We start from the raw sequence: 21,704 nt of genomic DNA, 5'->3' as shown, positions 1-21,704 counted from the left end.
GTTGTCTGCCCCTGAAAGCGGTACTCTTCTCCAACGAGGTAGGCAACTAAGGAATTTCTGACCCAAACAGTGAGAATTTAGCTATATCCTGCAAGAAGATTGTCATTTTATCACATTTATTAAAGAACATAATTTTCTTTTTATCATATGGTTGATGAGTTTTTTATTTTGTCTCATGCAGTTCGAAAGTGTCAATCTTTGAATAGCGTTACAGTATTCGGACAGGTCTTGAAATCTATCCAATCTTGCATTAGGTGGCCTGTCTAGGGGTTTTCTAGGAATCCCCTAATCACTTTGCTTATGAATTAGGTTGTTTTCAATGAAAGTATTGTATTATACGTGACAAAATAAGTTGCTACACTATTCGATCGATATTTAATTTATGTTAAAAAAGCTGCTGATTGATTAATACGATTATATATGAAACAAAATGGGAAATTTGGAAATATAGAAATAATTGTAAATTCAATAACAACTATCAGTCAATAAGAAGCTTTTATAAACATCTAGTTAGAAAAATTAAAGAACAAATAAAATGGCACAATACTGATACGAAAAACTTCAGTTATTGAAATCTATTGAGTTCATGTCAGATACATATATAGACGTATAAATTTTCACAATGTTGTGTATGAAAAAATATTAAAATTTTGTAAGCTTGACGATAGAAACTTCGTCAAATTTTACTTGTCTTTTCGTTTTTCGAACAAGTTCTGTTTTACTGGCGATGTAACTATTGTGTTCAATATAATATTATCATTAAATTTATTATTCATATATGTTTGTATGAACTGGTTGTTTAATGACTTCTTTTCTGGTTATTGTTTTGTAAATGTTTATATTTTACAAAAATAAATGGGGTTATCCCAATTGTGAGCCCGAAAAAAAAAAAAAAAAAGCTGCTGATTACAATTTATAATTTTAGAAACAGTTACTGTCACTGCTTAATAGGAGAGATCATGTTTGTATACAAATCCATTGTATTTTCTATTTTTAGAACTGATAAGACAAAGGTCGGTTGGGCAGACGCCGAGCGTTCATGTTTTTAGCTCACCTGTCACAAAGTGACAAGGTGAGCTTTTGTGATCGCGCGGTGTCCGTCGTCCGTGCGTGCGTCCGTCCGTCCGTAAACTTTTGCTTGTGACCACTCTAGAGGTCACATTTTTCATGGGATCTTTATGAAAGTTGGTCAGAATGTTCATCTTGATGATATCTAGGTCAAGTTCGAAACTGGGTCACGTGCCATCAAAAACTAGGTCAATAGGTCTAAAAATAGAAAAACCTTGTGACCTCTCTAGAGGCCATATATTTCACAAGATCTTCATGAAAATTGGTCGGAATGTTCACCTTGATGATATCTAGGTCAAGTTCGAAACTGGGTCACATGCCATCAAAAACTAGGTCAGTAGGTCTAAAAATAGAAAAACCTTGTGACCTCTGTAGAGGCCATATATTTCATAAGATCTTCATGAAAGTTGGTCAGAACGTTCACCTTGATGATATCTAGATCAAGTTCGAAAGTGGGTCACGTGCCATCAAAAACTAGGTCAGTAGGTCAAATAATAGAAAAACCTTGTGACCTCTCTAAAGGCCATATTTTTCATGGGATCTGTATGAAAGTTGGTCTGAATGTTCATCTTGATGATATCTAGGTCAAGTTTGAAACTGGGTCACGTGCGGTCAAAAACTAGGTCAGTAGGTCTAAAAATAGAAAAATCTTGTGACCTCTCTAGAGGCCATATATTTCATGAGATTTTCATGAAAATTGGTCAGAATGTTCACCTTGATGATATCTAGGTCAAGTTCGAAAGTGGGTCACGTGCCATCAAAAACTAGGTCAGTAGGTCAAATAATAGAAACACCTTGTGACCTCTCTAGAGGCCATATTTTTCATGGGATCTGTATGAAAGTTGGTCTGAATGTTCATCTTGATGATATCTAGGTCAAGTTTGAAAGTGGGTCACATGCCTTCAAAAAGTAGGTCAGTAGGTCAAATAATGAAAAAACGTTGTGACCTCTCTAGAGGCCATATTTTTCATGGGATCTTTATGAAAGTTGGTCTGAATGTTTTTCTTGATGATGTATGGGTCAAGTTTGAAACTGGGTCAACTGCGATCAAAAACTAGGTCAGTAGGTCTTAAAATAGAAAAACCTTGTGACCTCTCTAGAGGGCATACCCTTGAATGGATCTTCATGAAAATTGGTCAGAATGTTCACCTTGATGATATCTAGGTCAAGTTTGAAACTGGGTCATGTGCCTTAAAAAACTAGGTCAGTAGGTCAGATAATAAAAAAACCTTGTGACCTCTCTAGAGGCCATACTTTTCATGGGATCTGTATGAAAGTTGGTCTGAATGTTCATCTTGATGATGTCTAGGTCAAGTTTGAAACTGGGTCAACTGCGGTCAAAAACTAGGTCAGTAGGTCTAAAATAATTAAAATCTTTTGACCTCTCTAGAGGCCATATTTTTCAATAGATCTTCATGAAAATTGATCTGAATGTTCACCTTGATGATATCTAGGTCAGTTTCGAAACTGGGTCACGTGCGGTCAAAAACTAGGTCAGTAGGTATAAAAGTAGAAAAACCTTGTGACCTCTCTAGAGGCCGTATTTTTCATGAGATCTTCATGAAAATTAGTGAGAATGTTCACCTTGATGATATCTAGATAAAGTTCAAAACAGGGTCACGTACCTTTGAAAACTAGGTCCATAGGTCAAATAATAGAAAAACCTGGTGACCTCTCTAGAGACCATATTTTTCGATGGATCTTCATGAAAATTGGCCAGAATTTTTATCTTGATAATATCTAGGTCAGGTTCAAAACTGGGTCACATGAGCTAAAAACTAGGTCACTATGTCAAATAATAGAAAAAACGACGTCATACTCAAAACTGGGTCATGTGGGAAGAGGTGAGCGATTCAGGACCATCATGGTCCTCTTGTTTTTGTAAACAGTGATGTTTTTCTAACGGCTAAAACTTTCTTAAAACACAATGATATCAATAATTTTTTTATCAATGGAAGGTACATAAAACAAGCAATTGATTGATTACTTTTAATTCTTATTTCAAAATAAAATGGATTAATTATGAACGCTTAACTTACAGTGTTTTTTCTAAAACTTTGGAGCATCATTACGCCACTATTAAAATCATATGTCATTTAAAATGTTTTTTCAATTTAAAAAGATATTTATATAAGAAAATATGAAAATCGTAAGCATTTCAGAACTTATTGAATTTTTAAAATCCATAAATTAGCGAAAAAGTTATTGAAATTAAAAATTTCGATCCCATACACAAACAAAGTAAAAACATATGTTTAGCCCACCACCAGATAAACAGGTGTTAGTGTATGATGTCACGGCGATCTCTCTTATAGCATTCCAGTACTGGTTGGTGACTCAGATTCGGACAATTTTACAACCTTTTCAGCTGTCATATTTTCATATTTAATGCAAAATCCATGAAATGTTACCTCAATCAAGTTCAGTTCTTCGGTGTCACAAAACACCAATTTGTTTTTATCTAAAAATGAACTGAACACGTTACGGAGGCCCGAAAGAGGGTACATAAATTTAAAGTTTTTAGCATGTTGTAGGACCCAGAATCAGACAGTTGGAAAATGCTAAATATTGTCATTTTGTTTCGCAGAATCACTTACAGATCTGTGTTAATAATCGATAAAAAGACAATGTCATGTTAACCTTGTTTACATTCAACTATTAATGTTTGATATAAGGCTGTCGAGAGTTAAAAGAATTCAGCTGGCCTATAAACGACACATCTTTTAATTAATGGTCATTATCTTCTGGAAAATTTTATTAAAACCTGGCACTATCTACCCGTTTTGATCATTTTAAAACACGCAGTTTGCTTGTCTGCATTTAGCAGGTTGTAGATGAGTATCCCTTGAATAATGTTGGGCCTCAAAACAAGTCTGCGCAAGCGCACTGAAAGCACATTCAATTTCCCTCAGCGAGAGCTGTCAAAACATTCCATGAACAAATGTAGATATTCCAATATTGCAAGTTTTACTAACCGATTTGCAGTTGTTGCAGTGGATGTTGCACATAATGCAAGTGTCTGTATAATGGCGAAATAAGCGTTTACTTGACTGTCCGGGTTTCTAGGTCGTTCGCAATTCTGGGTCGCCAACCAGTATTGTTCTCTTGTGCTGTATATGTACTGAGACAAATTTTATAGATGATACTAAAGATGAAATGTTGCATGGTAGAATACAATAGTCCAAATAATAGGATTGTAGGCATTGGATTAAATTGACTTATTATGTTGGACAGCGTGGTAATTTTTGACGCTGTCCTGGCATGTCCAAATTTATTCTGCGTGTTTCTGTTGGGAATCCCCAGTGCTCTCTCCTTGCACCTATTATGTCATATTTCCGAAGGTCTCTTATTTAAAATCATGCGTTATAATCCACTCATTTTGAGTTTCTACATGAATTTATACAGTATATAATGATATTTGCAGAAAGGATACCAGGGCTTGTGCTGTCAGTCGCCATTTGCGAATATTTTGTTTAAATGGCAAATAATTTTAATTTTGGTGACAGAAACTGGCGATTATTTTATTTAATAGCTGCATAAAAATAATTATGCCAAGTGAGACAGTTATTAAACCCGCGGTCAGCTAGTGTAGAAAAATAAACAAGGCAGTCTGAAAGACAGCTAAATCCCCCGCCACTGCTATGGATAGTGAAAGGGTAAAAGCTTTGATTTTAGTTGTGACCTTGACCTTGAATTGACATGGCTGACTCATGAATTCTGCACAACGTCTTGATGAGGTGATCATTAGACCAAAGTTTCATGAAAATCCTTCAAGGGGTTTAGGAGATACAGAGCTGAAACATTTGACACCTCATTAGACCAAAGTTTCATGAAAATCCTTCAAGGGGTTTAGGAGATACAGAGCTGAAACATTTGACCTTCAGTTGTGACCTTGACCTTGAGTTGACATGGCTGACTCATGAGTTCTTGATGAGGCGATCATATGACCCAAGTTTGATGAAAATCCTTCAAGGGGTTTAGGAGATACAAAGCTGAAACCTTTGACCTTCAGTTGTGACCTTGACCATGAACTGACATGGCTGACTCATGAATTCTGCACAACGTCTTGATGAGGTGATCATTTGACCAAAGTTTCATGAAAATCCTTCAAGGGGTTTAGGAGATACAGAGCTGAAACCTTTGACCTTCAGTTGTGACCTTGACCTTGAGTTGACATGGCTGACTCATGAGTTCTTGATGAGGTGATCATTTGACCCAAGTTTGATGAAAATCCTTCAAGGGGTTAAGGAGATACAGAGTGGACACCAAATGGAAGGCTCAAACCTTCGACCCTTAGTTGTGACCTTGACCTTGAGCTGGCATGGTTGACTCATAATTTTTGCACATCGTTCTGATGAGGTAATCATTTGACCCAAGTTTTATAAAATTCCTTCAAGGGGTTTAGGAGATATAGAGCGGACTCGAAATGGAAGGCTCAAACCTTTGACCTTCAGTTGTGACCTTGACCTTGAGCCAACAAGGCTGACTTATAAGTTCTGCACATCGCCTTGATGAGGTGATCGTTTGACCCAAGTTTGATGAAAATCCTTCAAGGGGTTTAGGAGATATAGAGCGGACACGAAATGGAAGGCTCAAACCTTTGACCTTCAGTTGTGACCTTGACCTTGAGCCAACAAGGCTGACTTATAAGTTCTGCACATCGCCTTGATGAGGTGATTGTTTGACCCAAGTTTGATGAAAATCCTTCAAGGGGTTTAGGAGATATAGAGCAGACACAAAATGGAAGGTTCAAACCTTTGACCCTAAGTTGTGACCTTGACCTTGAGCCGGCATGACTGACTCATGTGTTCTGCACATCATCTTGATGAGGTGATCATTTGCCCTAAGTTTTATAAAATACCTTCAAGGGATTTAAGAGATATAGAGCGGACACAAAATGGAAGGCTCAAACCTTTGACCTTGAGTTGTGACCTTGACCTTGAGCCGGCATGGCTGACTCATGGGTTCTGCACATCCTCTTGATGAGGTGATCATTTGACCCAAGTTTTATAAAATTCCTTCAAGGGGTTTAGGAGATATAGAGCGGACACAAAATGGCAGGCTCAAACCTTTGACCTTGAGTTGTGACCTTGACCTTGAACCGACAAGGCTGACTCATGGGTTCTGCACATAGTCTTGATGAGGTGATCATTTGACCCAAGTTTCATGAAAATCCTTCAAGGGGTTTAGGAGATATGGACCGGACACGATTTTGTTATGGACGGAAGGACGGACGGAAGGACGGACGCAGACCATTCCTATAATCCCTCCGCCATGGCGGGGGATAAAAAAAGTGGACTGTTTATTACCTGGTGTATTGCAAACAAGTGTCAACTTTGCCGTTTACATTGCTAAAGGCGATAGGATGCAGACGACAATTAAACCAATTATAACAGGAATGCAACCTTACTAACCTAGCATTTAAAGAGATGCTGTCAATCAGATTGAACTGGCAGGCTACATTTTGAGAACATTTTTAAACGCCAACGCAAATTCTTTTCAAGTCTATATTCGGCAGGCGACAATTAGATCAATTTGTACTGGCAGTTTCCTGGCGAAAACCTAAATTGCCATCTTTAATTACCGATAATTTAATTTATCTGTAAAAACATATTTTAAACTGACCTAATTGTCGACAATTTCAAAATATATCTTTAATCAGAAACTGAATCTAGGTTATATCTGTTTTTATTCTGAAATGCAATTGTTCAAAGTGAAAAATTCAAAATTTTTCGAATTTCCAGAAATTGAAAAGAACACGAATTTGTTGAAATATTACAGGCCAGATATTTTTAATAGTGTTTTTTTGTTTGTTTTTTTTTTACCAAGACAATTCTGGCATATCAAATGTCTGTTTCACACATTAAACCCAGAAATGATCAGGAAAACCAGTCTTGTTTCTATCTTTAGTAACCTGGCTGATACGGGCAAGCTCAAAAACTCAACAAATAAATTTGCCTGCATACTGTCATTAGCATAAGTGAAAACGTTCTAAAACACATAAAATGTTAGTTTTTATTGAATAAAGCATCAAAACCTTGTTAACAAAAAGCTGTAATACAATAGTGTGCATAGATGCCAAATATCACATATTTTTGCAACCCGATTGTTTTGTACTTTTCGGGCAGTTGAAGTACAGCTGTGGTCAAAATAATCATGAAAACACTTTAAGAAAAATTATAAACATGAATGATGCTCAAAGACTTGGTAAACTTTCCCTTGTGTTCAACTGTGCCCCAATATTGTATGTGCATGGATGGGGCTTGAGTCATTGCCCAGTCCACAATGCCGGTCAGTATCAACCATTTCAGCTGCCTTACACAAACTAAATGAGTAAATGCCTTCAGAAGTTCAGAATCCATCAGAATGTAGCATTTTAAGGCCTTATCTTCGAAAAATTTATAGTGGGATGCCACCCCAATATAAGGAGGTAATTTTCCTGAATTCACAGTGCCCCACACCCCCACCCCCTGGCTATTTTTTTTTTTTTTATAGGTTCAAAAGTTGGCTATTATTCTTTGGAGGCCAGTGTGAGCCCCACTTTCCTAAGTTATAAATCATAATTCCCAAATTTATCTGAAATTCCCTCCTTTGTCTTTCTGAAATTGTTGTCCCTTTATACAGAAAATATTAATATTTTTCAAAAAGTGCCCTTTTCCATGGAAGAAAAGGAAATGAAATTTTCAAAGGAAAAGAACTGAAATGAGTGTGAATTGGGACTTCCATAGGAAGTGACAGTGCTAAATGTCCTATTAGTATTAATATAAGGTCTTACATTGCATTTTAAGGTCACTTTTCCATTTGTACTACATCATGTAAGACTGAAATTTAAAAGGCTTATTCAAAGTTTGTGTAATTTTGTTTCCAGTTTGACCCTTACGATGGATGGGGGTTTCATCATGGAACCAGATTTAACCCAGGCTGTAAGGATAGTTCTCAAGTATGAGATACAGTCTCTGGTAAGATTTTGGTTTGAGGTTTCTGTTGTCTTTGATAAAATTTACATAAAATTTAGATCTATGTCTTTGACTACCAGTTGGCTGATGAAGACCATGGGGAGATATGGTCAGAATAATTAGTCAATGTCAATTTTGCTGTGAGACTGGAATTATTATCTAAACTATGAATTCAAAGCAAGGGGCAAGGAATCAACCTATTTAGTTATCGATGTTGCTCATTGCAAACCTGGAGTGGTCTTCTGTGCATGTCCAATGGAGTGCATGGCAGAAGTACACAAATTATTGCATATCCGCAACGCAATTAGTGTATACTGTACTGACTAAAGGTTAGGGTTAGTATTGCCATGGCTACAACATAATATGCATTGAAGATACTTTTTATGCCCCCGAAGGGAGGCATATTATTTTTGAACCATCTGTCTGTCTGTCAGTCTGTCAGTCTGTCCGCATTTTTTGTGTTCGGTCCATATCTTTGTCATCGATGGATGGATTTTCAAATAACTTGGCATGAATGTGTACCACAGTAAGACGATGTGTCGTGCGCAAGTCCCAGGTCCGTAGCTCAAAGGTCAAGGTCACACTTAGACATTAAAGGATAGTGCATTGATGGGCGTGTCCGGTCCATATCTTTGTCATCGATGGATGGATTTTCAAAAAATTTGGCATGAATGTGTACCACAGTAAGACGACATGTCATGCGCAAGACTCAGATCCGTAGCTCAAAGGTCAAGGTCACACTTAGACGTTAAAGGTCATTTTTCATGATAGTGCATTGATGGGTGTGTCCGGTCCATATTTTAAAATAACTACGCATGAATGTGTGACACAGTAAGACGACTTGTTGTGCACAAGATCCAGCTCCAGAGGTCGAAGGTCCTAAATTCTAACATCGGCCATAACTATTTATTAAAGTGCCATCGGGGGCATGTGTCATCCTATGGAGACAGCTCTTGTTATTCAATTCACTTGAATCTGGTACATACTGGAGTCTGTAATTTATCACAGGCGCTCCAGGTCTGCAGTGAGTCAGTCTTTAGTTACTAGGTTTATGTTTTTCCCTTTGTCCACATTTCATTGCTTCCAGTTCTGATGTACTTATGTGACAGACTATGAAATGCTTATCATTCATGTAGGCATTATTTCAGGACAAATCTCAATATGCAAGTAAAATTTGAAATGTCTAAATGAAAACTTCATTTTGACCAAGACCACAAAAAGTTATGCTAACAAAATTTAATGATTTCATAGCTTTAAGATACTTGAACAATTGAGCTTAAAATGAATTATGTATTATAAAATAGATTCATATTTACAGTTAAGTCGCCTGTCAGAGACTGGTGAAGAGTATATTGTACTGACGGCCAGTACTGGGGAAGGTACATGTGGGCACATCGGGTCTGTGAAAGGAGAAGGATTTGCGAAATCTTCTGGTCTTCATACTGTTAAACAAGAATTTCTCAGCTTCTGTACAGGTATATTGATACATTTTACAACTGTAACAGTCTTTTAACTGGAAGACACTGATTTAAAATAGATTACAAGACATTGGACTTTTACTGTGTAAAAAAAAAATTATGTGAACACTTTGATATATTTGAATGGTGAGGGATTTGTTAAGTCTGTGCACATCAATCAAAGTTGGCAGAAAAATGATCACTGACCTATTCTTTTCAATTATCTGTGATGAACTACCTGTATAGAATACCAGTTTACAGTCTCCCTGTTTGAAGACTTGTACCCCGTCTATGTCACTTTTTTGTCAAAGCAAAGCCATTATGCCTGTATCTTACCCCTGTTTCTTGAGGACATTTTTTTTACTTATTCAAGAGTAAAATATTACTGATAATGCCAGTAAATCTAAGAGCATTGTTGTGTTGACCACCTTTTGTTACATTATATTGCTGAAATACAGTTGAAAATTGCATTTTATGATTTCATAAAATCTTTTAAAGGTAAGGAAAAGTCACCACCACCACCCCCACCTGTTTTGAATGCCAACTCAACACCGAAGCCAAATAGACGCAAATCCACACCGAGATGTAAGTTCCAGAAAAGTGTAGTTGTTATGCCAGTGGATGATCCTCCAGCTCCAGAAATCTCTAAGTCTGTCAAAGAAACCGATCTCTCATCATCGAGTCTGGTAGATTCAGCATGTGCCTTAGATCTAAGCGAGAAATCTGGTGGATATTCATACACCCTGGAAAGCAAAGATAACGTAATGAAGTATAATGGTAATGCGTCTCAGAGTACCTTTCCTGGTTTTCAGTATGAAGAGTTAGACAATAATAACGAGTCTTACAACATAAAGTTACCACGATTCACGTGGCAAGATGAAAAACTGAAGTGTGTCAGTGAAGAGGTACCAGAGAGCAGTGTGCAAAGTTTTCCTGTTAAATTTGAAAAAGATTTACCTGATCAGAATACTAATGCCGTCCTCGATCATATGCCTTTTGTGGATGTTAAGGCATATGGGGAGCTTAGTATATTTGAGAGAGGTAGGCAGCAACTGAGTTTGCAGAAAAGAAGAAAAAATAGAAAAGCACCGGCGAAAACACAGAAGAAGGATGTAAATCTAGAATCAAATTTAGATCCAGCCAGCAGTTCAGTTGTGAAAATGGAAAATGAAAATGCAGTAGGCTTCGACAATCAAATGTCTAGTTTGTTAAATGTTACGAAAATGAGTGAAGAAGAAAATCCAGAAACAGTGAACAATCATTCAGATCTTAAATCAGGAGCTAATGTTAATATTAGAAAAACATCCAAAAAGCACAGTATTAATGATATAGCTGATATGAAAAGCGCATTTGAAGAAATTGGAAATATGGCCAAATGTTTGATCTGTAATAAGATTCTCGCCAATAAGAACAATCGTACATTTCATTGGAGGTCTCATGTTGGTGACAAAAGATACACTTGCGACATCTGCAACAAAGCTTTCACTCATCCATCCAACATGAGATCACATCGAAAAATCCACACTGATGAGAAGCCATTTCCCTGTGATCTCTGTGAGCGGCGATTTCGACGTCGCGACTATCTACTCCAACATTTGGAACGCTTTCACTACAATCCTAAACAGTCAGCTGAGAAATCTCTTGTTGAAGGTGAAAGTAACAGCAGCTAAACAAAAAGCATTTTATCACAATGTACAGCTCTGAATGCCTTAATATAAGGTATTTTTGAATGGTGATTTAATATTAGCTGAAGTATTCATTTTTCCTTAGTTTTATCTACAATCACTTTGTTTTAGTTTGACTTTAGAAACATTTTGTACAGAGAGTTTGTCATTTTTCTGTGAAAAACAAGAACTTGTGTATTGCGGGTAGGTACTGTAGAGACCCAAATGATTGATAACCTGGAAGAGAAATTTTCATAGCATCCTACATTATGATGATTAATATCTGAATACTTAAAATTTTAACAGATTTGAATTTTATGAAGAAAGTTAAAATGCCTACTCTTATAGTGAAACTGTATAGAATATCAATTTTATTAACTCAATGGATCTTTTAAGCGAGGATTAGTGGTAAAGGCCATGTTCTTCAAAGCATTTGCCCCTCAGTGTTACACTTTCAAAACCCTGTTAAGGTTAGGATGTAGGATTCTTCAATATGAGAGAGGTTACCAGCAGACTTGTGATTGGTAATATAGTATGTGGAGGACGTCTTTCTTTGCTAATAACTGGTATTAGTGGTTATAACTTGAAACCCACCTAAACAAAACAGCACTAGTACATCTTTGTCTGTCCTAGCAGGGCCTCCATCAATGCTGTTTGGTTAATGTTACTGTCTTCAAATTACTTGCCCTTCATCTCGGTGAATTTGAAACCCCACTTTGGATTTAGATTCCTTTATGTAAGGAAGCTGTCCAGCTGTCTTACTAGTGGTCAATTGCTCTGCCCCTATGTCCAGATCAGCATCTGTGGTCTTCCTCCACCTTTATAATTAGGAACATTGCCATATGATTTAAATTCTGCTGGTGAAACTGAACATCCAAACAACAAACTAATTGTCTATTTGTGTGCTATGGATTTACAAAGTGACATATTCAGTGGGCATCTGGTTGATATTCATGTAATCCAGTAAGATGAAACAAGACATATATTTCAGATGTAGGGGAATTGTTTTGGCATAATATTGTTTAGTTTTCATCTTTAGCTGTATAGCTCATTGGTATTCTCCATTTGCTGGAAATTTTTGCCTGTGGTAATTTGGCAGATGTACTAATCTTGTGTTGGTGTTACTAAATCCATACTATATGTTTGTGTAAAGTTGAAACAAAGTTTAAATGTATAATGTACATTCTTATTTTACTGTACCATGCATATCCAGATTAATTGGTTAATTAATATTTTTTTCATGATTAATGTAATGTAATTACAATTATTGTATATTTTGTAAGGTTAGTGTGTATTTGTAATCAAAACATATCAAAACTTTAACACATTCCTAGTGTTATTGCTCAAATATTTTGTATTTAGTTACTGTTAAATTTTATATGATTTTATAAATCAATTTTTCTTTCTCTCACCTGAAACAGTATTGTTCCTGTATAGACAATCATTATCACTGTAACAATTGTGTTCTTCTGTAATAGATAGATTTTATTAACATTTCCAGCCATTTCACTCATACACCAAACTGGATTATAGGATCTGAACTGATGTTGTTTATTTTACATTTTGTAATCAGTAAGTGCTACATTTGCGCCAAATTTTTATCCAAATTTCTGTTCAGAAATGTGTGAACGTAACCTTTTCCACATTTTTAACCAAATCTGTTTACCCAACTAGGATTTCAGCTTGTGCATCTTTTTGTTTCGATTTGGTTTAACCTATGGGTTTGTTCTGGCATGAATAAAATAGCCTATTGATCAAAATACAATCAGATTTATTTCAGTTCAGTGTATATGTGAAATGGTCTTTATACATATATTTGTGTAGTTTGTTTCTGTGAAATTATAAAAAAAATTTGGACCTATTTTATTTAGAGATAGTACCTAAGTTTTTCAAATCATAGGTTTGAAGTTAAAAAGCTTTGAAATGAAGACAAGTGTCCATATATTTTTCAAAAACAGAAATATAGACAATATTTTAACCAGAAGTGTGGAGTTATGAGCATTTAATATTTTCATGTTAAAGAAAATTTTGTGATCAAGGAAATGTAACTCTTCTCGAACATGGAGAGCATAAACATCAAAGGGACATAATATAGTGAATATTTACTAATTGGGTGCATTTGATTTAACATTCAACTTTGATCTGGATTGCTAAATAATGATCCATGATACTGTGTGCTAAAAAAATAGAACATCTGGAACAGTCTATTAACAGCAAAACTATGCTGTAGCAGAATGCAAATAGTGAAGCTCTAACTGGGACTCGAACCCAGGACCTCTCACACCTAAGGCAGACACTCTACCACTTCCCTATCCAGTAACAGCTAATAGCTATGCAGTTTAATTGCCTGGATTACATTGCGTGAACTGGAACAATAATCGGTGACTCCGGATTATCGGCGTATTCGCTTTGTTACCTAACGGCAATTTCCGTGTAAAGAAAAAATATAATCTAATGCTGCCAACGTCATAATCGGTCAAATCTGCCCAGATTTCTCTGACGTGTTGTTCAGAGTATGAACTTACTAACTGGTAGTACCAGTGAAATATAACTTACACTGAATCTTTTATATTTGCCCTTTTAGCAGCTGTCGAACGGAAAAGACCGTGAGCTTTGTCCAAATATAAGTAATTATTTTACCAGTTTTGAGAGGATTTCAATTGATGGGAAATTACAGTTACAAACTAGATACCTTTCTGCAACACATGGAGTCATTAGCATTCACTGTCAATAAGTATTATGACTAAGATCGAGTGTCATTCATACATTTCAAAGATTATAGACAGAGTCTTTTGTTTACATTTTTAATCGTAACCGGTGCATTTGTAAAAATCACTTTAGTTTGAAAAATCAAAGTATGCGAAGAGCTATGGTACGGTCTCTATTTTATTGTAGCTTCAGTCCACAAAATAAAATCCCTGTGATCAAACAAAATGGCCATGCATTATATCATAAAAAGTTGAAATTCCTGATTTTATATTTCTACAAAGTAGGCCTTTTTAACTCCAAAAACCACAAAATTACATGTAAATGATTTCACAGTGTAGTTATTTCATATACATGTATCAGTTTAATCTCATATGAACAAATGTGACAGTTTGTGATGCTGTGATACTTCAGAAAATAGAGAGGTTTTAGATTTTAACACACATACAGTATATGTACACATACAAGAAATGATATTTTAAAAAAAAGGACAATGATGCCCCTTTTCCAACTTAGAAAATTTTATTAAAGCTTTTTTATATAAGCTAGTACAAGGTAAAACTGCTTCAGATAGTTAAGCATTCTGTCTTTAGCTTTTGTTTTGTTTGTTGAATTGTTTTCAATAACAGCGCAGGTTTATAATTTGAGAGCGTTTACTTGTTTTACCATAAGATAGAAGTCAAACTTAAATTCTGCCATTTGATTCAAAAGCACAGCTGTGTTTGAAAACAAATTGTGAATTGTTATTGTTGTGTTTGTGGTGATTATAAATTTCTAAATGTAGGTTATCTCTGCTCCAAAATGGGGTTGTCTTTTTAATTCTACAGATATTAGAGTATAAGTTGTGTAATTTCTTTTGGAGTAGTAATATGCTAGGTTATTTCTGCTTACAGTATGTTTTTAAACCTTGTATGAAATCCTGTTAGTTTCATTGTAGATATTTGTTAGTCTTTGTTGCAAGTTATGTTCAATCGAGATCTCTCTCGTTCACTCATTTCTTTGAATTTATCAGATAGAAGTTTATTTTTATTTTTAATAGGTAAAAATCTGTAATTAAAGAAAATATTAATTTCTATACTATGCTTTCTTTTAACTATTGTTTTACACAATGGGTATCATTTTATAACAAACACTCCATATAACCAGAAGTCCATGTTGTTTGAGTTTTTGTCTTTTTGTGCTCGTTATACATTTTATTTTTGAATGTAAGTGTATATGATTTTTGTTCATTTTGATACAGAATTGTTAGAAGTAGGTCATTTATCTAATATTTAAATGTGCTAGAATTAGATCTTAAATTTGTTTTAATCTTATTCTTTGTTTTTGTTAGATTTTATACAAGTTATTTATATGTTTTATAAGAATCAAACATTCCATCAACTATTTTGTGATAAGAAGTGTTAGGTTGTATATATTGCTAAAACAGTATCCGTTATAGTTAAACTGTATACAATATATTCTACAGAAATCCCTGTATGTGATACAACAAAAAGAAGTAATTAGAGCAGCATTGTAACTGACCGCTTTCTTGTGATTTCATACTCATTCACACGGTTTCAAACTTACTAAAGCTTATAGTGTAATCACGTGACTGGTTCCTTTCTTCTGTCTGATGAATACTATTTTTAAGAGGAGGAAAATACATGAATTATTTCTGCCTCTCCATATGTCAGACATTTTTGTGGCTCATAAATAATGAAGTATTTGACCTAGATTTGACAGATATTGGGCACCTGGGGTTTTATATGAGACTCAACAAGACCAGAGTTATGCCTTTGCATCAGAAAAGAATATGTGTAAATAGCCAGATTATGTGACATGTATCTCAGAAAGTATAAAAGGTCTAAACGTTTATGTCGCATGTATCTCAAAACGTGTTTGACATAAGCATGAATGTTCCAGGAATATTGTCCAACATGTAAAGTTTTGCACCTGGAATAAAATTTGAGATTTTCCTCCACACCTACCCCACCCTCTAACAAACACTTTTTCTACTCTTGTTGTATTGTAGTATCATACACCCCACTCACTAGCACCCAACACGAAATGTTTTTATGCCTCCGGCATCTACTGATGCGGGAGGCATATAGTGATCGTCCTGTCCGTCCGTCCTTCCGTCCATTCATCCGTCCGTCCGTACGAGGTTAACCAAATGGGACCGTTTCGTCTAGCATCAATACCCCTTACTAGAATGACTTGATACTAATGCAGATGTAACCTGTGACCATTCCTCATCTTCAGACATCACCTGACCGCAGTTTGACCTTGACCTTGACCTCATTTCGGACTTAGGTTGCTTTATATAGGCCATCTCCTGGTTAACCAAATGGGACCGTTTCGTCTAGCATCAATACCGCTTACAAGAATGAATTGATACTAATACAGATGTAACCTGTGACCATTCTTCATCTTCAAACATCACCTGACCTCATTTTGACCTTGACCTTGACCTCATTTTCGACTTAGGTTGCTTTATATGGGCCATCTCTTGGTTAACCAAATGGGACCGTTTCGTCTAGCATTAATACCACTTACAAGAATGAATTGATACTAATACAGATGTAACCTGTGACCATTCCTCATCTTCAAACATCACCTGACCTCAGTTTAACCTTGACGACTCATTTTGGACTTATGTTGCTTTGTATCGACAAGGATGCCACCGGGGGCATCAAGCGTTTACTGAATGGAGCTCCTTGTTTTCTCACTGTTTCAGTTTCTTACACTTATTTGACTGTTAACACCATCTAAGCATAAAGTTTCAAGTTTTGATTTCTTTCTTAACAATGAACATGTTATTAAAGTTTACTTTGTCTTGCATTGTCAACAACAAACACATAACCATACAGTAACAGTAAGTGGGGACACCAGTGTGATATGGACACACATCTTCCTTGTCACAGTCTCTGCTTTCAAAAATTGAAACAAATTGAAACATGATGATGATAGCTTTATCTCCAGCAAGCAAGATCTTGTTCCATGATCATTAAAAGTAGCAAAATTTCTTTTTATGCCCCCGGCATCTACTGATGCGGGAGGCATATAGTGATCGTCCTGTCCGTCCGTCCGTACGAGGTTAACCAAATGGGACCGTTTCGTCTAGCATCAATACCCCTTAATAGAATGACTTGATACTAATGCAGATGTAACCTGTGACCATTCCTCATCTTCAGACATCGCCTGACCTCAGTTTGACCTTGACCTCATTTTGGACTTAGGTTGCTTTATATGGGCCATCTCTTGGTTAACCAAATGGGCCCGTTTCGTCTAGCATCAATACCGCTTACAAGAATGGATTGATACTAAAACAGATGTAACCTGTGACCATTCCTCATCTTCAAACATCACCTGACCTCAGTTTGACCTTGACGACTCATTTTGGACTTAGGTTGCTTTATATGGGCCATCTCTTGGTTAACCAAATGGGACCGTTTCGCCTAGCAGCAATACGGCTTACAAGAATGAATTGATACTAATACAGATGTAACCTGTGACCATTCCTCATCTTCAAACATTACCTGACCTCAGTTTGACCTTGACCTCGTTTTGGACTTAGGTTGCTTTGTATCGACAAGGATGCCACCGGGGGCATCAAGCGTTTATTGAACGCAGCTCAATGTTCTAGTCTCAGGCAGGTCAATTATTGTATAAACAAATGGTTGTGAATGACACTCGTATACCAATGAAGTATATGATACCAATGACTGTCGACAGGGAATGTTGACATAAAATGTTTAATTTATATATGACTAAGTTTCTTTCTGAATTTTTTGCTCAAGGTTGATTTATTTTTTAACAATTTGTTTAATTGCTCCAAATATGAACACATTATCTTTTTGCATCGACATATCAAGGATTTTCTGATAAACTTTCACATGGATAGATTCTTTTTCTTTAATTCTTGCTTTTTGTTTTGAAAGAAAGAGTCTTATGGGTCAGACAGTATTTCATAGATTATATTTAACCTGTCTGTCCAGCTCAGTAGGGAGAGCACAGGTATATTGATTGTCAGGTTGTGTGTTCGATCCCTGGCAAAGTGTGTATTTTTTCTATGATAAACTGATAGAAAACTTTCGTGTCTGAAATAATTTGACCTCCACCTGACTGATGTGGAGAAGTTGGCAGTTACCAGCATTGATATTGAGTCCAGGAATTCTGTTTAGGTTAAATGCCAATCATTTCTTAACTGAAATTTTGTTGATACATGGAAGTAAACCCAAAACAAACATGCGATAGATATTTAAATTCAGTTTTATGAAAAACATTGTTTTCTTTCACTTTTTTTGTTGAGACTATTTATATTCAATATAAAAATTGGTTGTGTGACTTAACATATTCCTTCCCCAGTAGCAAAAATAGGGGATATACAAGTTTTCAACTTGACTATTGAAAGAATAGCTAGAGCTATTAGACTCACCCATGCATTGGCGTTGGTGTCTGTGTCGGCGTCCCGATTTGGTTGTTTTTGTATGTAAATGTATCTCAGTAACCACTTATGGGAATGGATTGAAACTTCACACACTTATTTACTGTGATAAACTGACTTATATTGCATAGGTTCCATGGCTATATTTTGCTTTTTTACAAAATTATGCCCCTTTTCGACTTAGAAATTTTTGGTTAAGGTTTTATATGTAAGCTGGTATCTCAGTAACCACTGATGGGAATGAATTGAAACTTTCCACACTTTTTCACTGTGATGATCTGACATGCAGTGCACAAGTTCCATAAATCTATTTTGCATATTTACAAAATTATGCCCCTTTTTTTGTCTTAGCAGTGAAAGGAATGAAACTTTACACACTTGTCTATTGTCATGAGCTGATATGCATTGTACAGGTTCCATAACCCTGTTTTGCAATTTTACAAAATTATGCCGCTTTTTTCGACTTTAATATTCATTCAATTGACAAGGCTGTTGAATAGTTGAGCATTGCTGTCCTCAAACAGCTCCTGTTATTAAAGGTTGTAATATATGGTATGTAGACTTTGTGAATGTTGCATTTTGTTAGAGTCTAATCATAGATTGTTATTTTCTTTTCTTTTTTACATATTTTTGTAAATTGGTAAATTGTTAGTGTGTTTATTGAATGTTTCATTTTAATTAGAAAATTTGCTTTGCTGTACATTTTTGTAGCTTACAATATTGAAATTGTTTTACATGAAATAGAGACTAGCATATAAGTTTATTTATAGTAATCAAGAACTTACAAAGAAATCCATTAAAGTAATAGAACTGTAATGACAATCAACTATTTCCATGCGATTACATATCCATCATCCTCCGTATGCGAAACATATCCTCCGTATGCGATACATATCCTTTGTACGCGATACATTATCCTCCGTATGTGATACATATCCTCCATATGTGATACATATCCTCAGTATGCTATACATGTCCTCCGTATGCGATTTCAGCATTCTTCGGCCATAACAGAAATTACTTTTCATGATAATTGGAGAGTGCTGAAATTGCATACTTAAATATATGGAAATGATGATTTTCATTACAGGTTCACTACCTTAGATTATTCAACAGCTATTTTGTACCCACCTGTTTACAATCATTATTCATGGTGCCTTATTCTCCTTTCTTTATGTGATTATATTATTGCTGTAACAAATGAATAGAAGTTGAGATTTCTACATGTTTGTCAGTAATTCCAGGTATTTCCAGTATTTAATTAAAATGTCCAGTAATTTAATCACGTGTAAACAGTCTAGAATTTTAACTTTAGAAATAGGTTTTACAGGTGCTTTATCGATGTGCATACTTAAATATTGTTGAAAAATAACAAAATATTTCTGACTTTTCATCCCAAGATCCTATTTCGAATTACTGAAGATTGGATATTTCACCATTTGATGATAATCCGGTACTTATTTGCTTCTGCTTTGTTAGGAATTTGCTGCTCTTAACTACTTAAAATGCTGGACATGAACATCTGAAGTATCCATGCATGTTTTAAATTTGCTAGCAGCAACATTAACAAATACACTGGACCAGGGCTGACTCAAGCAATGATGGATTGCGCACGTAGGTTCGATCAAGCATTCCATGTTGACCCAGGCTGTTTTTCTATGTTAGGAGCACTTTAAACCCTGGATAACTAGAGTATTTTGCTCATCCCCTTGTTTTACTTTATTCCTAGGGGTAAAATTTGCATGTATTACCAAATCTACAATGGACAATGAAGTCCTATATATCCCTGAATACATACAAATTTGAAATCTCAATCTTTACAGTGTCCGATATATTATTACATATTACATATAATTATGTAAATAAGAATCATGATGTCCCGAGTTTATAGTTATGTGATACAAAGATAGTTTGGTTATTTATACATGTTTAGGGATGTGATTATTTTTGATACTAATATAGATTATAGTTTTTTTTGGAAGAATTAAACTTTTGTAAATGGCTGTAGTTGTGTCATTAGTTGTTTTATGGTCCTTTCATACAAGTGCCCAAGTAATCTGTGTTTTTACATATCTAGAAACATGTAATCTATGCTTTTGCCTGTCTGGAAACTTCCCCATTCAAGTCATAACACCCTTGCCCTTATTCAGTTATGTCTCCCACACCACTGTGTGGTGGGAGACATATTGATTTACTCCTGTCTGTCTGTGTGTTTATCTGTTACAAATCTTGTCCTTACTCTCAGTCGAACATTTCTCATCTGATCTTCACCAAACTGGAACAAAATGTGTTTACCGATAAGTCCTCTGCCAAGTTTGATAACTTATCAAATTGGCCTAGGCATTTCGGAATTATGACCCTTGAATTACCGAAAATCGCTCTGGTTGTGGTGACATAAATGACTGGTACGCTAATAATCATGTGAATAGTAGTATATGACTCATTTTAATCTATCCCAAAGAGTTAATCATGTCAGATGATTAGTCAGTTGAGGTCTTGGTGCATGGTTGACTCATGTTCTACTATTCAGATGATTAGGTAGTTGTGGGAGACATGCGCTTTTCTCAACAGCAGCTCTAGTTTTTGTTTCATCCATTTGGATGGCAACTGATCTGTCGTTTTAGGAAAGTGCTAACCCATGACGAAATAGAGAGAATTTTAGGATCTTATCTCACCATAGACTTTTTTCATGCTACTAGGTCAAAACAATAGGCTGTGTGTATTTTCTACACAAGATGGAACATAGTGGAACCCTAAGTACCAGTTATCACACCAAATAAATGCAAAGAATGTGGCTAGGATATATAAAAAACATTTTTATGTCCCCACGGATTTATATGGTGGCATATAGCGTTGCTGCTGTCCCTACTTTTATAATGCCTCTCACACTATTAGCCAGGTTTGCTTCAAACGTTTGCAGATGAACAACCTTGATGGCAGATGACCATATAGGAAGGATTTCTGTGACTTTTTAGCTCGTCTGATTTTTTGGAAAAAAAATGAGTTATTGTCATCACTTGATCGGCGTCGGCGTTGCCTGGTTAAGTTTTATGTTTAGGTCAGCTTTTCTCCTAAACTATCAAAGGTATTGCTTTGAAACTTGTTCACCATTAATAGCTGACCCTGTACAGCAAGAAACTTAACTCCATCCTGCTTTTTGCAAGAATTATGGCCCCTTTTGGACTTAGAAAATATCAGATTTCTTGGTTAAGTTTTATGTTTAGGTTAACTTTTCTCCTAAACTATCAAAGCTATTGCTTTGAAACTTGTTCACCATTAATAGCTGACCCTGTACAGCAAGAAACTTAACTCCATCCTGCTTTTTGCAAGAATTATGGCCCTTTTTGGACTTAGAAAATATCAGATTTCTTGGTTAAGTTTTATGTTTAGGTTAACTTTTCTCCTAAACTATCAAAGCTATTGCTTT

General features: G+C 35.6%; 1 protein-coding gene across 2 annotated transcripts; it reads left to right on the top strand.

Moving 5' to 3' along the window:
• Positions 1-3: 3 nt before the first annotated feature.
• LOC123547010 (zinc finger protein 761-like) lies at positions 4-20,280 on the top strand. Of its 2 annotated transcripts, none has more exons than XM_053524574.1 (4): positions 4-38; positions 7,937-8,027; positions 9,343-9,499; positions 9,980-20,280. In XM_053524574.1, the coding sequence occupies exons 2-4, from the start codon at positions 7,950-7,952 to the stop codon at positions 11,149-11,151; spliced, it is 1,407 nt and encodes a 468-aa protein (XP_053380549.1). In that variant the 5' UTR covers positions 4-38; positions 7,937-7,949; the 3' UTR covers positions 11,152-20,280. The 2 variants fall into 2 exon arrangements, with proteins under 2 accessions (XP_053380549.1, XP_045189682.2); XM_045333747.2 differs by having other exon boundaries at positions 26-69.
• Positions 20,281-21,704: the final 1,424 nt, after the last annotated feature.

Source organism: Mercenaria mercenaria, chromosome 15, assembly GCF_021730395.1.
Source record: "Mercenaria mercenaria strain notata chromosome 15, MADL_Memer_1, whole genome shotgun sequence".
Taxonomy (NCBI): domain Eukaryota; kingdom Metazoa; phylum Mollusca; class Bivalvia; order Venerida; family Veneridae; genus Mercenaria; species Mercenaria mercenaria.
This window is presented reverse-complemented; position numbering and strand designations above follow the sequence as displayed.